General features: G+C 36.7%; 1 protein-coding gene across 3 annotated transcripts in view; it reads left to right on the top strand.

Annotated features, from left to right (window-relative positions):
* Nucleotides 1-15799, top strand: part of rims1b (regulating synaptic membrane exocytosis 1b) — a gene marked incomplete at both ends in the record, with an annotated part of 89184 nt that overhangs the window by 1738 nt on the left and 71647 nt on the right. For all 3 annotated transcript variants that reach the window (XM_081361721.1, XM_081361722.1, XM_081361720.1), the window contains one exon: nt 12530-12743. In XM_081361721.1, the coding sequence (XP_081217847.1) occupies nt 12530-12743 (214 nt within the window). The remainder of the gene's footprint in view (nt 1-12529; nt 12744-15799) is intronic.

Below are 15799 nucleotides of genomic sequence, written 5' to 3'. Positions count from 1 at the left end.
CTGTTCATATAGGTGATAAGTCAGTATGCATAGAATTCACTCTGCATTAGAATATGCCTACTGTATATAGTATGCAAAAAGCATGATGCCAAAAGAGTACATGTCCGAATACATATTCGAAAAACATTTGGCAAAAAGTACCTGGATGGCCTATAACTGCTGAGATAGGCTACTGGAGTGTGCATTCGATTGACACTTTACCATGATGCCATGGGAGAGAAGTGGCAAATGCCAGTAAAGGGACACAACTGACAGGTCACATGACAAAGCCAACATGGCAGATGAACTTTTTAACATTTTTCAAATATAGTTCCTACACAGACAGTAGGCGATTTCAGACAGCATCGCTTATAGATGACACAGAGCACACGTATTTTCTCAATTAGGCTTAATTCTTACCACTTAAACATTGTGCCCATTGATATTTAGAGAAATGTGGCTGTGGTAGCAAATAAGGGACCGTTCTGTAGTCTTTGTGTTATTTTCCTTTTATTAAATTGGTTAGGTTGACTTGTATGTGCTAGATGAAAGTTAGTATCAGTGTTTTGGCTTATGTTTGTTGCAGTAGTCAGTAGCAGTAGGCCTATTTGATGAAATGCTTGTCTGAGATATTATATTGGTATATTTTTTGATGGGTAACTGTGTTTTATCCCAGTTTTAGCTGAGATCAGGCCAGCTGGGACAGATAAAACCCTGTAATCAAGCTGTTCATACGGTTTGAGGCAGCCTTGAGAACAGGTCAGAGCTAATCATTGAGAAGTGTGTGTGAATGCAACACCTGGTCAGGTCACTGCATATGTGCCGTCACATACACGATCACACACAGATGCTAATGTGCTCACATCACATTTGTGTAATCATGCAAAGTTAAGATAAAAAAAACAAAAGCTTAATCACAAGTTTCAAGCACAAAAAAACTTGAATGTCACCAGTTGTTATATATGTTACCCTGGACCACAAAACCAGTCACATGGGTCAATTTTCTGAAATTGAGATTTATACATCATCTGAAAGTATATGGCAATAGACAATTGTCAATATTTTGCCGAGATACAACTACCGATATTTGAAAATGTGGAATCTGAGGGTGCAAAAAAATCTAAACATTGAGAAAATTGCCTTTAAAGTTGTCCATTTATGTTCACGATTGTGCTGCATTCACTCACAAAAATAAATGTTTTATATATTTACAGTAGGAAATATACTAAATATCTTCATGGAACATGATCTTTACTTAATAGCCTAATTATTTTTGGCATAAAATAATAAAATTGATCATTTTGAACCATACAATGTATTGTTGGCTTTTGCCACAAATACACCTGTTCGACTTGTGACTGGTTTTGTGATCCAGGATCACAAATATAGGATATATAATATTCTACAAATGTCATGTCACTTTTACCTAGAAATACAATTCACTGCAGTTTCCATTGAAAATGAACACTAGTGCAGAGGTGGACAGTAACGAAGTACAATTACTTGAGTTTAAGGTAATCATATGCTAGCATTTCGGATGGAGCATCACTGACTGGCTTAAGCCACCTTGATGGCACAACAGTGCAACAATTATGAAATGTGTTGATGTAAAAAACGAAACTTACTTTTGATACTTAAGTACTTATAAAAGCAAGTACTCCTGTACTTTTACAGTAAGATTGTAAAAATCTGTTTTTAAAACTTGCACTTGTAAAGGTATAATATTTTACCAGTAGTATCTATACTTTCACTCAAGTAATGGAGTTGTGTACTTTGTACAAGTGTTTGACTGTTTCTTTGTACAGAAAAAAAGGGTTTAGGTTTATTCAAAGGCTAGGAACAAACTGGCTTTCAGTGGTGAACTACTATAGCTGGGTTTCCTTCCAAACGTGAGACAAATCTTTTCAAAGTTTGCAAAAGCAAAAAAAAAAAAAAGCAAAACAAAAAATGTGATTTAGGTGTGTTTCCATCAAGTTGTTCGAGTGTATGATGGTGGTATTGGTAACCAACAGTAAATAAAACACCATCAGCGGAAACAGACGATTAGTCACATTAATGTTCGCTACGTCAGAATTTATTCAACAAATGTGTTTCCATCTTCCATTATTCACATTAACTCTTTTTCGCACAAGTCAAAAACCACCTCAAGCGAGCATAAAAACTTTTTTCTTAAATTTGTCGTTTGCATCACTTGTTTCTGATGTTCTCAGAACTTTTCTTAACGTTCTGGTGAGGTTCTTCTAGTAACATTAATAAATGTTTGTTCAAAATTATCTGATCTTTAATGTATGCACAAATGATAGCACAAAAACTTTATTTATACATCATGTATACATTTTTAGCGCAATTTTCCACCGGACAAAATTGCGATTGTTAACTCATGATTTCTGTTCTGTCTGTGCGCACCAATCTTGCACTTCTATCTACTCCTCAACCAGACCACCTAGAGACTTCGGGTTTTCGGTATTATGTTAAGGAAGGTCTAATCTCGGAAACGCACAAAAAAAATCCAGGAAAAGATTTACTATCTCTTAGTGTTGTGATCCCATGACGTCAGAAAATTGCGCTAAAACACTCACTGAGTTTTTATTACTTGTTTTCTTCCTGAATGTTTTAGCTTGACATTTTTCTAACATTATTTAAATGTTGCTACTTGTTTCAGAATGTTTAGAACATGCAAAAGTATAATTCCCATAATGTTTGCAAAATGGAATGTTCCCTTAACATCCGCATTAACATCCAAACTGGATGTTTTAAACATTAGGAAAACATTCAAAAATAGTTTTTTCATAACTAATTGGGAATGCTAGCAAAACTTTCTTATTCAGTTTTTTGTTAGCTGGGCCTTTGGAAAGGCAGCATGCCTGTCTGAGGATACAAAACCTGCATATTTCAAGACAATAATTAATTTATTAGATCCCACATAAACAGTAGAAGGTAAGAGGATGTTTAATTCGCATCATTTTATAAAAATGTCCTGTAGCCCTCGTTGTTTCTTTTCCAATGTGACTACTAGTGAAAGAGTGGCAGCCATTTTTCCTTCTAGACTTATGAAACAGGTTCAGTTGTTGAGGACAGCCTCTTGCCAAACTGCAATCTCAAAACAGTAGCTTTGTTGCTGAAGAAAATTCCTTATAAAAAGATAATGTGTCTTACTGAAATCAGTTTGTTGAAAAGATCAGTTGGTTGGATCATCTTTTCTTGTTCCTTTCTTTTTTTCTTAGCATATAAGGAAGGTTTCATGGTTTCTGGGAGGAAAAACGTAGGCATTAAATTATGAATTGAAGCTGAAAATAGCTCACACTTGGAAGTCATTGCTGAAATATTTAAAAATGTAGCTTGTCATGGGCTTCTCTAGATGTTCGCGGTCTATTTTTAACCTGTTTATTTTTTACCTTCCCTCATGAATTCTCACTTACATGTAATTGTGTGAGAGCAAGAGTCGGCTTATAGCGTTATAAGTCTGTTTGCTTTGAGATGTGAAGAGGTTCATCTGCTCTTTTTTAACACTAAAACTGCTCTGATTAAGCACTGAATTGACTGGTTAATAATTGCAACAACCGGTTAGTAGCCATTTCATGTTTGCACATAAGTGTTAAGGTCATTTGACCCTCCTTTGAGACGCCTAGTTAGTGGATGATTGATCATGATTCAGTACTGTTATCGGCTGTAGTTCACGGTCTTGAAGGTGTCTTGTAATAGCTATCATGAAGTTCTGGGAATATGCCTATAAAAACAGGGCATTCTCTTACATGATGTAAAAGGAGTAAAAGTGTCTGAGGAAAAAGGGAGAGAAAAGTTGCTTTTTTAGCACTCAACAACATGAAAGTTTAATGAACAAGCGTTCTCCATGGGTTGCCCGGGAATTGTGTGTGTGTGTATGTGTGTGTCTGACCAGTCAGAGAAATCCCCAGTTTACCACAGTAATGCTCACCAATACAATCACAAATGGCATCACATCAGTGCATCAGTGAAGGTGCTGCATATATAGGCCTATATATACATGGCTATACCTACACATACAGTATATTTGAAGAATAGTTTTAAAACCACTCTACTTAGAAAAAAATATCAGAGAAGGAAACCGGAAGTCTTGTCAGTGAATATCGAAAAATAAAGGTAGAGAGTGAGTGAGACAGAATACGAGAGTAGGCATAGAGTCCATTACAAAAGGCACTAAAGGCACTTTTAGCAGTCTATAAATACATAAAACTTTCCAACAGCAACAAACACAATCAACAAACAAGATAAAAGATGCTGCCGTTATATTAATTCCAGGCCTTTCTTAAAGGAATCATACATGCAATATAATTATTTCTCATTTGAGACGACTGGATATAGTTGACTTTTATCATGAAAAAAAAAGCGTCTTTGGATAAAAGCGTCTGCTAAATGAATAAATGTAAATCATCATGAATTGCTGCCAACTGAGACAGTTGTTAATGGATTTTCCTATTTTGTATCAAATTTATATTTTATTTATATTTGCCATTTTCCAAGTTGTTTACTATACAGGCATTATATTTTTCTGGAACTTGCACCCACATGTAATACTTAATAATATAGAATAACTTTATAATAATACTATAATATAAGAGTTTGAAAATTATAGCATATAGTTTATGCTGTTTGCCATATGATTAATAGAACAGATGTGTTTTTGATAAAGTGCCAGATCATGGGAGTAAATGAGCAAGAGAAAAAAGTGGGAGCAATTTTTCATCAGCTGTGCAAAGTACAAATTTTGTTACTGTACTTAAAGGTGAATTTTTATGTTAAAGGGGTCATATAATGGTACATGCACTTTTACAAGTTGATTGTACTGAAATGTGTGTTGGCAGTGCCTGTACACAACTATCATAAAATGATAAAAATCCATCCAGTTTTTTTTTTTTAAATCTTCTTATATGTGTTCCCCCATCTCAAATCAAGCCGTTCGATTTTGTGACGTCACAAAATCGGCGCCCCTCCCACGATTGTTGATTGACAGCAGCGTTTCAACACAGTCCCGCCCCCGCTCGTGAGCGAGCTGTCAATCATAGTCTGCGCGGACCGGCGCGGTCATTGTTGATACGCTGGAGCACTGTCTATGAGCAGAATGGCTTCTTCTAAGCGATTGTGGGGTTCTGTTCTTGGGTGCAATAATGAACACAGCAGTCATTTTGATGTTCCTAAATCCAAACCGCTGAAGACGCAGTGGCTGAGTTTGTTTTCGAAGGGAATATTCCCCACGATCAACGTCAATGCTTTCATGTTTGTGCGAATCATTTCACACACCAGACTGCTTTACAAACGAGGGTCAGTAACGTTATAAAGCTGTTAAGAAGCTGCTCCTGAAAAAAGGATCGGTACCAACTATTCGTGTTACTGCTGCACCTCCAGAAGAACTGAAGTGAGTGTAACGTTTTATTAACCTTTATATTAATATTTATATTAATCTTTGCAAATCGTTTGCTGCACGCTTCACGATGAATGCGGCTGTTTACACTCAGGGTACATTACGGCATGTTTTCTATGTACGACGTTCTCAATATAATTCATAATCCCACGTTTATAATGAACAATGCGTTATGGTTATTGTGTTATTGTGTTACAAACGGTGTACGCACAGAAAAGAGGGGCGGGGTGAGCAAAGCTCATTATCATTTAAAGACACATGCACTTAAACGGTGTGCTGAAAACAGAGCTGTTTTTGACCAGGTAAAATGAGTGTTTTCTTACAATACTAATGAGAATTTTTAATTAAAGTATATTACAAACTTTTAATTTAGACCCTAAAGAATCATATTAGCTTGAACAAAAATGGCATTATATGACCCCTTTAAAATACATTCATTTAACCCTGTTTATTGTTCATTGACAACTATTATTAGTATGCAATTTATGTGTTTATCTCCACCAAAAGTGTAAACATTGAGCACCCCAGGCACCATCAAAACAGTGAGAGGGGTTACTCAGATCTGTCAGTCTCTTTCCAGCTCAACTAATAGACTTATTGTCACAAGTCATCTCCGTTTGTTTTGTGTTTGGAGAACAGGATTCCCTACCTCCTTTGATTCTGCCTGAATCCGAATCGCCTTCATCAGACCCGTTGGCCCCTCCCAGCCTCCCTCTCCCACCTCCTCTCCAAACTGTTACAATGGATTTAATGTGTTCTGTCAGTCCCTGTGTTTCTCTTCAGTGTCCTCTCCAGTCCTCAGCCATTCTTGCAATCCAGTCATCGTTGTCTCCCATCAGCCCCTCAGTAGGAGCTAAAGAACAGAACAGTGGGCAGTTTAACTGCTCGAGACAAACAAGAACAACATAAAAAAAGTCATGGATCATCCATATGATGAAACAATGTTAAGAATCAATGAAGCGTATGTAAACTATTAAACTGAGTGAACTGTTATTTTCTCCATTTAATAATAATTAACTTATTAACTGTAGATTCTGCAAGGTTTATGTAAACTTCTGACTACAAGTTGTGGGAGTCAGTTCTTACATATCCTCAATCGGTTATAGTGTGCGATTATATATAACATTTATTTTACTTTTGATACTTTGGTAGCTGATTTAATATCAGTTACTTTTTTTCTCATGAGCTACTTTGTCTTTTACTTGAGCCAGTTTCTGTGAATGTATAGGCCTACTTTTTATTTTAGATTAATGACTATTGGATTCTTTACACAACATTGTTTTCTATAACCATTGGCCATGGCAACTTCAGCTTCTCCTTCATTATAACTACTTTTTTTTCTATTGCTTCCTCTCTTTTCATGGATAAGAATAGATGTTAACTTATGAGCTGATTGAATGATCGATACTTGTCTTTCTTTCCGCTCCTCTGTATCTAGTTTCAAATGGATGTATAATGGTGGGTGAAAATATAGATTTTACTTTTATGAATGAACTTCTCTGATATTTATACACAGTTATAGTGAATTTCACAACATGTAAAGTGCAAGTCTGCAGTGCGTAATTTTAACCAGGCTATATTGGAAGAAACATTCTTTTTTTAGTTTGGTGTAACTACTGATCACTCTACAAATTGTATTTTCCATCTGTAAACTCACTGAAAGCGTAAATGGGTGGGAAGTCCTCTTGGGGTTGAGTCATGTTTGTGTGCCTATTTTTCTGTGTGTATGTGGGCTCTGAGTGCTGATGCAACTGGACACTTTCAATTAATTTGTGAAAAATAGAGGGAAAAAAAAGAGACATCCAGGCGAGGCGGCAGCCGGGAATCAGCCAGCGAGATGGAAAATAGTCCTTTTTTTCTGCTCTCCTCCCTTTTCCACCCTGTCCTTCTTCTCTCTCTCTCTCTCTCTCTCTCTCTCCCTCTCCCTATCTATTCATCCAACTGTCCATCCTTCATTGCTGTCTTGCTCACACCTACCCTTCTGATGTAATCGACGGGTGATAATTACTAGCAGGCCATGTCTGAGAAAAAGAGAGAGAGAAATTCTGATGTCTGAGGGGCATTTTAAGGCTATGCATGGGTCTTGAAAACTAGAGCAATGAGGAGCTGTACGCAGTATACAGATGCTAGAGGGGATTTTCCTTATTCAGACTTATACAATTTCCTCAGCCAACAATATCACACACACAAGTGATCATTTTCACACTAGGTAGTTTGATAATGGTTTTAATACTGCGTAAGTTATATTTTAGACACAATAATTAGTGCGTCAGTTTTTGGTCCTCCAGCAAAACTGGTTCCAAACCAAAGTCAATCCATTGTGCATCTGAGACTTAACACATTATTTGCATTCCTGAATGAATCTGTGTTTTTGATGTCATTTTGGTGAATGATTTAGCGAGCATCTCAGAGAGCCACTTGTTTTGTTCTTGAAAGAATATGTGGCCGAATTCAGAAGAACATACTACTCTTACTTACTTTTTTTTTCTTTTTACAGAAACAGTAAGAGTAGTATGCTTCTGTGTTAATTCAGTCAGTGTTTTTGAATGATGTGTTTCAGTGAATGATTCATTGACTCACTCTTAAAGACAGTCATTTGTTTTGTTCCTGAATGAGTCTGTGGAGTTAATGATTCAATTACTCACTCATAAAGAGTGGTGTAGCAATATAACCTGCAAAAAGTATCAGTGATAAATCCCCACCATTAATGCAGAGGGGTGAGTTAATCATACAACGATGTAACTCGCTGCTTAACTACCATATACGATGCATTGTTGAAGAAATCAACTAGCTAGTCACGACTGTTTCCCGAAACCGCACTGTCGCAAATTTGTCGCTCAACCACATCGGTTAATGATGTCACGCACATGGTGGAGTAATAACTTCTTTTAATGAATCTGTTTGAGATTTATCAAATTAATGATCAATTTTTTGCTATAAATTACGGACATGGCATCTGAGGACTAATTCTCATTTTTCTCAGTTATTTTGCTTTATTTCCAGATTAAATCATAAGCTTGTTCTTACGTACTAGAGCACGTGTGCACATGCACACAGTCTGAAGTGGAATGATACAAACAATGAAAGTCTCAGTTCTGTTGCTGGACTGTATTCTAGCACTCTTGTAATGCTGCTCAGCCAATCAAATTTGAGGATCAGAACTAAATGTTTTATAATTGTTAATATTTTCTGATGAAATCGTTAAATCTGATCAGGTTGGGACATTTGCATTTCTGTGAATTCTGAACAGGAATTTGGGGTGTCATTATGTTGTCTCTTACTTTCTTGCCAGAATGAGGTCATCCCGTGTTATCCAGTCCCACAGGGAATTTTCTGACTAGTAGAAGGAAAGCTCAGGTTTCCTGATATCTTTATATATATATATATATATAGTCTTTTTGAGTCTCTAAAACATCTCCTTTTATGGTATTCTCCTAGGATTTAGCACAGTTAAGTTACAAGTTTACAAAGTTACAGTGAATCAGAGGCATGGAGTTCAAGCAACTATTTTAGGACTTGTTTTGCCTTTTGGGAAGGTGTAGAAAGACCAAAGTTCAACCCTCAGAGCTAACCTCAGTCTGTTCCAACAAAAATGTATTGATGTTTTTCCTACTGTGGTCCAATGACCAGCCAAGTACTGTATATTAGTGATTGAATCAGTGGATCTAGATTTAGCTTCAGTATCAGAAACCTTGTGGCACATCACAGAAACACAGAACAATTCAGGATGTAATTTAAACCTGAAAATGTAATTGTACATTTCTATTACGCTTTCTAATGGTTACAGTTGAGTTTCTTGTCCAGTGTGAGATCATGTTAAACAAAACTGCTCAACTAGAAGAGATTTCAGGATTAAAGTAGTAGTAGAGTAGTTAATCTAAAAAAATTGTATTATCATTATTTACTCACCAAACTTTTGATTTCCATCCTAACTCTGAGAGAAGTGTCAACGTCTGATTTGTGAACGAATCAGTATTCCGAGTCAGATCTTTTCAGTGGGTTGATGGATCCAGTTCACAAAACCGGTTTTAATGATTCTTTATGAACGGATCTAGTTCTCGATTTCAACTCACTGTCTCGATTATCTACTTTCAGTGATTAGCAAATCACAAGAGGGGAAAATAATCAATGTTTCTCACACAAAGCAATCTTTAACTTTCACCCCACACTTTCAACACAAATTTGACACATACACACACATTACCTTAAGCATCTTTAAAAGCATCCTTAAGTTGTTTGTCATTCAAATTTGTCTCAGTGGTGATTCTCATGATTGGTATTCTATCATTTTGTAACTGTATCACAGTCAAAGAAAATTGTTATGAAATGTTTTGATTTATTTATTTGAATAAGCATAAACCAAGGCAGTGCAAACAAAAAGGATATGACAGATTCAGTCCTCATTGACTTTTATTTTATGGAAATGATTGGCCAGCATATTCTTCAACATTTCACCTTATAGGCCTATTCTACTGAAGGAAGTCACACAGGTTTGAAACGACGTATCACGGCGAGTAAATAATAACGGTTTTTGAAAGTTGTAGAGCTGGTTTATTTGTGTTCCCATGATCCCTGGAGACCTGGTCCCTTGCTATACCATGACAGTTGTTCCCAGTTGAGAGCACTGACTACTAGGCTAGTCATTCTTCTGGAAAACCATACACATTTTTCATGCTTGTCTTGTCATCTTATTTAGAAGATTTGTTCGCCAACGTAATTCAATATGTGTATATAATGCACTTGAAATGTCCATAAATCTCCTTAAGCATATCCACACATAACCTTAAAGAGGTCACTTTTCTTTTCTTTGATTCTCCTGCCAATGATTCATCCTTGTCGCCACGCCTTCGACTTCCCACGTAACGGTTTCATCCTGACTGCGTAATATAGCATCACAAGCCAAGACTCCCCAAAGTCACAACCTCCATCCAGATACCTGGGACTGCAGTCTGCTGTCTGATTCTAGAAGGGAAGCTGCAAATGTGGGCAAGCAAGAGAGAATGCTAGCATTTTCATCCATGGAGATCAGAAGTTGTGGGAAGTGTGCATTTGTTAGTGAGTTTCAGGGGACTCTGGAGTCGCTATTTTGTGCAGGTTTGGGATTTTGAGAAGAAATTGCGGATCATGGCTGTTCGCCACAAACAGAGGTGATGCTTTGCACTTGCTTTTGCGTTTTTTATTTCTTGAAGAATATTTTTTACTGCAGTGTAAGCCTATGCACATTTTCAAATGACAAACGTTGTTGAACGAAACAGTGAGCTCTTGGTTAGAAGGTGAAGATGAACTTTTCGGTTACCTGTCAGCCTATAGTGTTGGAGGCAACTTTTACAGAAAAAATGCATGCAATGAATTCACAATTTACAATGAGCTGTGTCTTTTTTCAGGGGAATCATTTCAAATAGCTTAATGTCTTTACCGTGGTCATTAGATCTGCTAACCACTTGCTATAAGAGAACTGTTATGCTAATGTGCTGTTCCTTTGAGAAATGTTTCTGGAATGAAGCCCCATCTTTTTTAAGCAGACAGCAGCGCCTCATTGGCAATTCATTAACAGTTTAATTTCATTCCAGTGAAGGGAGAATACAAACAAATTGGAGTTAGGTTACAATTCAGATTGTAATTCTGGTTTTACAGACTGATACTATGACACATTTCGGATATAATATGATGTTGTACATGTGCTAAATACTGTCCATCACCCAGATAGCTCATGTATGTCGCCAAGATGTCTTTTCAATGTGTTAATTTTCATCTGGAAAATAACACTTTTAGTTGTTTAGGTGTCTGCAATTTTTGTAATCTGCAATACTACAGTACAGCTATGTTTACCTGTTGGGTTTTTGGAATATTTCTTGCAAAACGTGTGTCCATGGATCCCTGGAAGTACTTGAAGGTACTGCTAGGGGTCTAAGAAGAAGATATATAGTTTAAAATGTGTATTTTAAATCTTCATGACATTTCTAACTGTAAGACAAACAAATGATCTGATATTCAGTAAATGCCACATTAAATGTTACTTGATGTTTTATATTGGGGGTTGGCTGAGGTTCTATTGTAGTAGGCTATATTTATTAGGGCTGGGACAATACACCTTTTGATTTGATACTATCACGATACTTGGGTGCCGATACGATATTGCGATTCTACAAGTATTGCGATTCAATATTGCAATATATTGCAGTTTTTTTAACACTAGACCATCGGGAAAAGTGAAATCTATCGTAGACATCAGTGTTCATATTTGAACTTTAAACTTTTATCCAAGTATTGCTTGTGAAGCTGTTTCATGACAACTCTCTCCGGGTCAGCGGCAGCGCCAACACAGCTTTGAATGTTATGTGATATGATTTTGTCAAAGTTTAGGCGAATTGAAAGATCGCGTGGTTGTTTGAATCGAGATCACAGTCTTTTAAAGATGAATCATGGAGCTCTATTGTCTTATCTCTCTCTCAGCAAATGAGTAGCGCGAGGGCTTTTCAGTGCTTTCAGTCTTACGTCTCTTCCACGCGTCCACTTGGGATATTACGTCACTTGATAACGACACATTTCATCCTCTGTTGGAACGAAAGTGGCTAACTTCTGTCAACCTCATCTACAAGCAAGGAAAAAAATAAAGCAATTGAATTTGAATTAATATCGATTCGAAAAATAAAACAAAATAAAAATAAATCGCGATAGCTAGGTGAATCGATTTTTTCTCCCAGCCCGAATATGTATATACCATTTATTCATATTGTGCAATAGATTTTTATATTTTCAGTTTCATTTTGATTTGAAGTTTTAGTAATTTTCTGCATTTGCCTTTTTTTGTCTATAGCTTTAATTTATTTTTTATTTACTTTTAATAATTTTAGTGCCTCATCTTAAACTTATTTATTTCACTTAGCTGCCAAGGCAACATTTCTAATTTTGGCTTAAGTTTTTCATATAATATTAAATTAACAATATATATATATATATATATATATATATATATATATATATATATATATATATATATATATATATATATATATATATTTACATTTCATTAGTTTTATTTGTAGTTAACAAATAGCAATGCTGGTTGTTTTTTTAACAATACATTGAAACTAACAAACACTCCTCTTTTCCCTCTCTCTCTTTCTCCCCATCGTATTTTCTGTCTGTCAGGACACTGCACCAGCAGTTTGAGAGTTATAAGGAGCAGGTGAAGAAGATTGGAGCAGAAACGAAACGACAGCAGGCTGTCCATAAAGATGATGCACCTACCTGTGGCATCTGTCGTAAAACCAAGTTTGCAGATGGCTGTGGGCATCTGTGTTCCTACTGCCAGACCAAGTTCTGCGCCCGCTGCGGGGGAAGAGTGTCGTTGCGTTCGAATAATGTAAGGACCCTTTCATTGCTTGTTTTTCCTCATCCTCCATGTTGTCTTTCTCACTGTGGAGTCACTTCCATTGACTCATCATTTACCATTTGAATATTTAATTTGTTTTATAATGCTTGCTTTAGTCTTTTACTGTTTGTAACTACATATCAGTTGTTTGGTTGATTCCCTTCTGAGGAATTTACTGAATCTGTATAAATCATAGAACTTAGAGGGATTGGCAAATCCAAATTCAGAATACAAACAGTTAATCTCAGTTTCTCCTATCCAATCAAGTCTATAGATTTAAACTGCGAAATCCAAACCACCCACAGCTCCTCTGAGCTTTATAAAGACTCCGTTCTTTGAGTGAAATCTTCATTGACTTTGCTAAGCACCAGCAGGGTAAGGTGGGACCGTTTCCAGCAGCACAACATGCGAGGGTCTATTTTAAGAGCTCATCCTTGCCTGCTGTCTCTAAAGACACCATCCCTCCTCTAGAGTGACTTACCTGAGATTGGACTCATCTCACTGGGCATGCTGAGGAACAATCTGCCTTAGTTCCGTCCTGCCCAGCTGGGTGAGGTCCCCTACTGTCCCTACCCAAAGTTTTCAATAAGGAATCGTAACAGTGGGACTCTGAAAGCAGTGTTCTGTGGATACTGATAATATGACAAAGTATTTTAAAGCAGCTCAACCTTATAATGCTGTTTATATTAGTGATGCACAGTATACTGCCACCGCCATTTTAATAACTGGCCAGTATTGGCAATTTTAAGCTGAAATTGGATGTTTAGATTTAGATCATTGTCTAGCAATAAATTGTAGTGTTAGTTTGTCCAAAAATGAACATTCTATCATCAATTACAAGACATTGGAGTTTTCCTCTCTTTTCCACCTCGCTTTTAAATCGCTTATGAATGCCTTTCAGCGAATTATCGGCAATTCGGTGGTGGCAATTGCTTGAATGGTCGGTTCATTATTCTTTTTAATGAAAAACAACAACAAAACTGTACAATGAGAAAATATTGCCAAATAGACGCTTTTACGTTTCGCTTTGAAACCAAATCTTCCGCCATCGTCTTGTTAGTCAGCTGGCCTAACACTCGTCACGTGATAAAATAAATCTGACGCGTGCTGCTGATCTGTGCTGCGACTCTTGTTTGGCTCACGCTGAATTGACGCGTTCAGTTTTTAATTGTAGTGTCTGTTCTCTAACTGAACTGAATTATTTTTATTACTATAAAAAATCTAAATGACAAAGGTGGGCAGTGCCGCTGTGGGCAAGTGTAATCGGTGTGTGACTGAACACCGTGTACACCACTAACACTGACTACACTGACTATCGCAGCAAGAATAGTGTGTGTAAAAAACAGAGTGGTGAAAAAAAAGTAGTGTATGCGCAGGTGTATGATAGTGTTTTTAAGCGTGTTTATTTATCCAGTAAAGGGTTTCTGGGTCTTGATCACTCAGTCAGACCCACTTTTATGTTAATCAGTCATATCCTCTTCTGAAAATTATTTTATTCCTTCTGATAATTCTAACAGTAAAGATCAGTTTGTTTCAAATTCACCCAGCCAGCACCCATGATCAATCAATACCTTTGAAAGGCCAGGACTGCAATGGAGCACACCCTTCACATGCTGTTCTTGTGTTTCCCTGTTGGGGGCATTACATGTACAAAATCATGTAACCTCAATCATCCAAAGGATTTGCTGCAGACCTCCCAAATCAAACACAATTTGTGTAAAAAAAAATGATGCACAGACACAGATTCAGTGAGGCCTCACAGTTATGGACATTGGACAAGCATCCTGTGAGGTTGCTTGGACCCCTCATCTGTGTTTTGTGACATTCTCATTTTAGTATGAGTGGAAAACATGTCTAGTGGTGTCAGTGTTCTGTTCTCACATTTCATCTTTAGCATAGAGCCATACATGACCATTGTTGGACATGTCTGCCGTTATGTATAGAAAAACACATCTGATCACACAGATAACATTTCAAGTTCAGTATGTCAATATGTCAATGGCAGTGTGTTACAGTTCAATATGTCAGTGTTACATGCATTACTATTACAAGCATTAAAACATTTTTGAATGCCCTTGACACTCTCAATGACTATTTTGACGCACAAGAGAAAACTGGGTTGCTTCACTAACACTTTCCCACCTCCTTTCCCCTCCACCCACTCTTCCTTCCCTCTCTCCATTTCTTTTTCACACACTCTCTCTTTCCATTTCTCACCATTTATTTTCAATTTTAATTTCACACTTTTTCTTCCACCTCCAACCCCCTTCTACCTCTGTTTGCTTGTCTTTCACTCTCTGCTTCCTGGACTGCATGACTCAAGGAGGACAAAGTGGTTAGAGTTTTTCTTTTCTTTTTGTTGTGTGCTCTACTAATGTGATTTGAAGGAAGTGCTATGTCTGAATGTGCACAATCACTGGACTGAATGGACTAATGCCATTTCTGTTGCTAATATAAGTAGTTGTGTATGTATGTATGTGTGAGTGTGTGGTTTGAATCTTTTCCCACATGCAAAACCTTCAGTAAAAAAGTGAGTTCATACAAAAAACTCCCATTAAATTTACGGTAAAAAAAGACAGCTGTGGTTGCCAGAAATTCACTATAAGAGATACTGTGACAATGCTTCAGGTGTTATGCTATGGCATTTATGTGCTCAACTTATAAGCATATATTTCATTTATTTATATAATGTAAATATAACCACTTGAACTACCAAAATCTACTTTTAACTTACTGATAAGCACCATAATAATTCAGGTGGCATAATAGTAAGCCACGATAAATCATTGTAAGTGGCATGTCCATAAAACTTGGCCAATACTCATATATAGATGGTTCACAGGGTCATACTCACAGAGACAAAAGACCATCAGGGTAACTCAAATAACACTCAAATAATGCAATAAACATTAACTAAATTACTGAAAAGGTAACACATTAGGAAACAACCTAAGAAACCTAAATAAACAAACCTATTTAAATAAATGTAATCATATGTCATGAATGTACATCTGGGAATGTCTTTTAACTGTATTTCACTGTAAATT

This window comes from Scardinius erythrophthalmus, assembly GCF_964197995.2.
Source record: "Scardinius erythrophthalmus genome assembly, chromosome: 3".
Taxonomy (NCBI): Eukaryota; Metazoa; Chordata; class Actinopteri; order Cypriniformes; family Leuciscidae; genus Scardinius; species Scardinius erythrophthalmus.
Note: the sequence above shows the minus strand (reverse complement) of the source record. Positions and strands in the feature narration are given on the sequence as shown.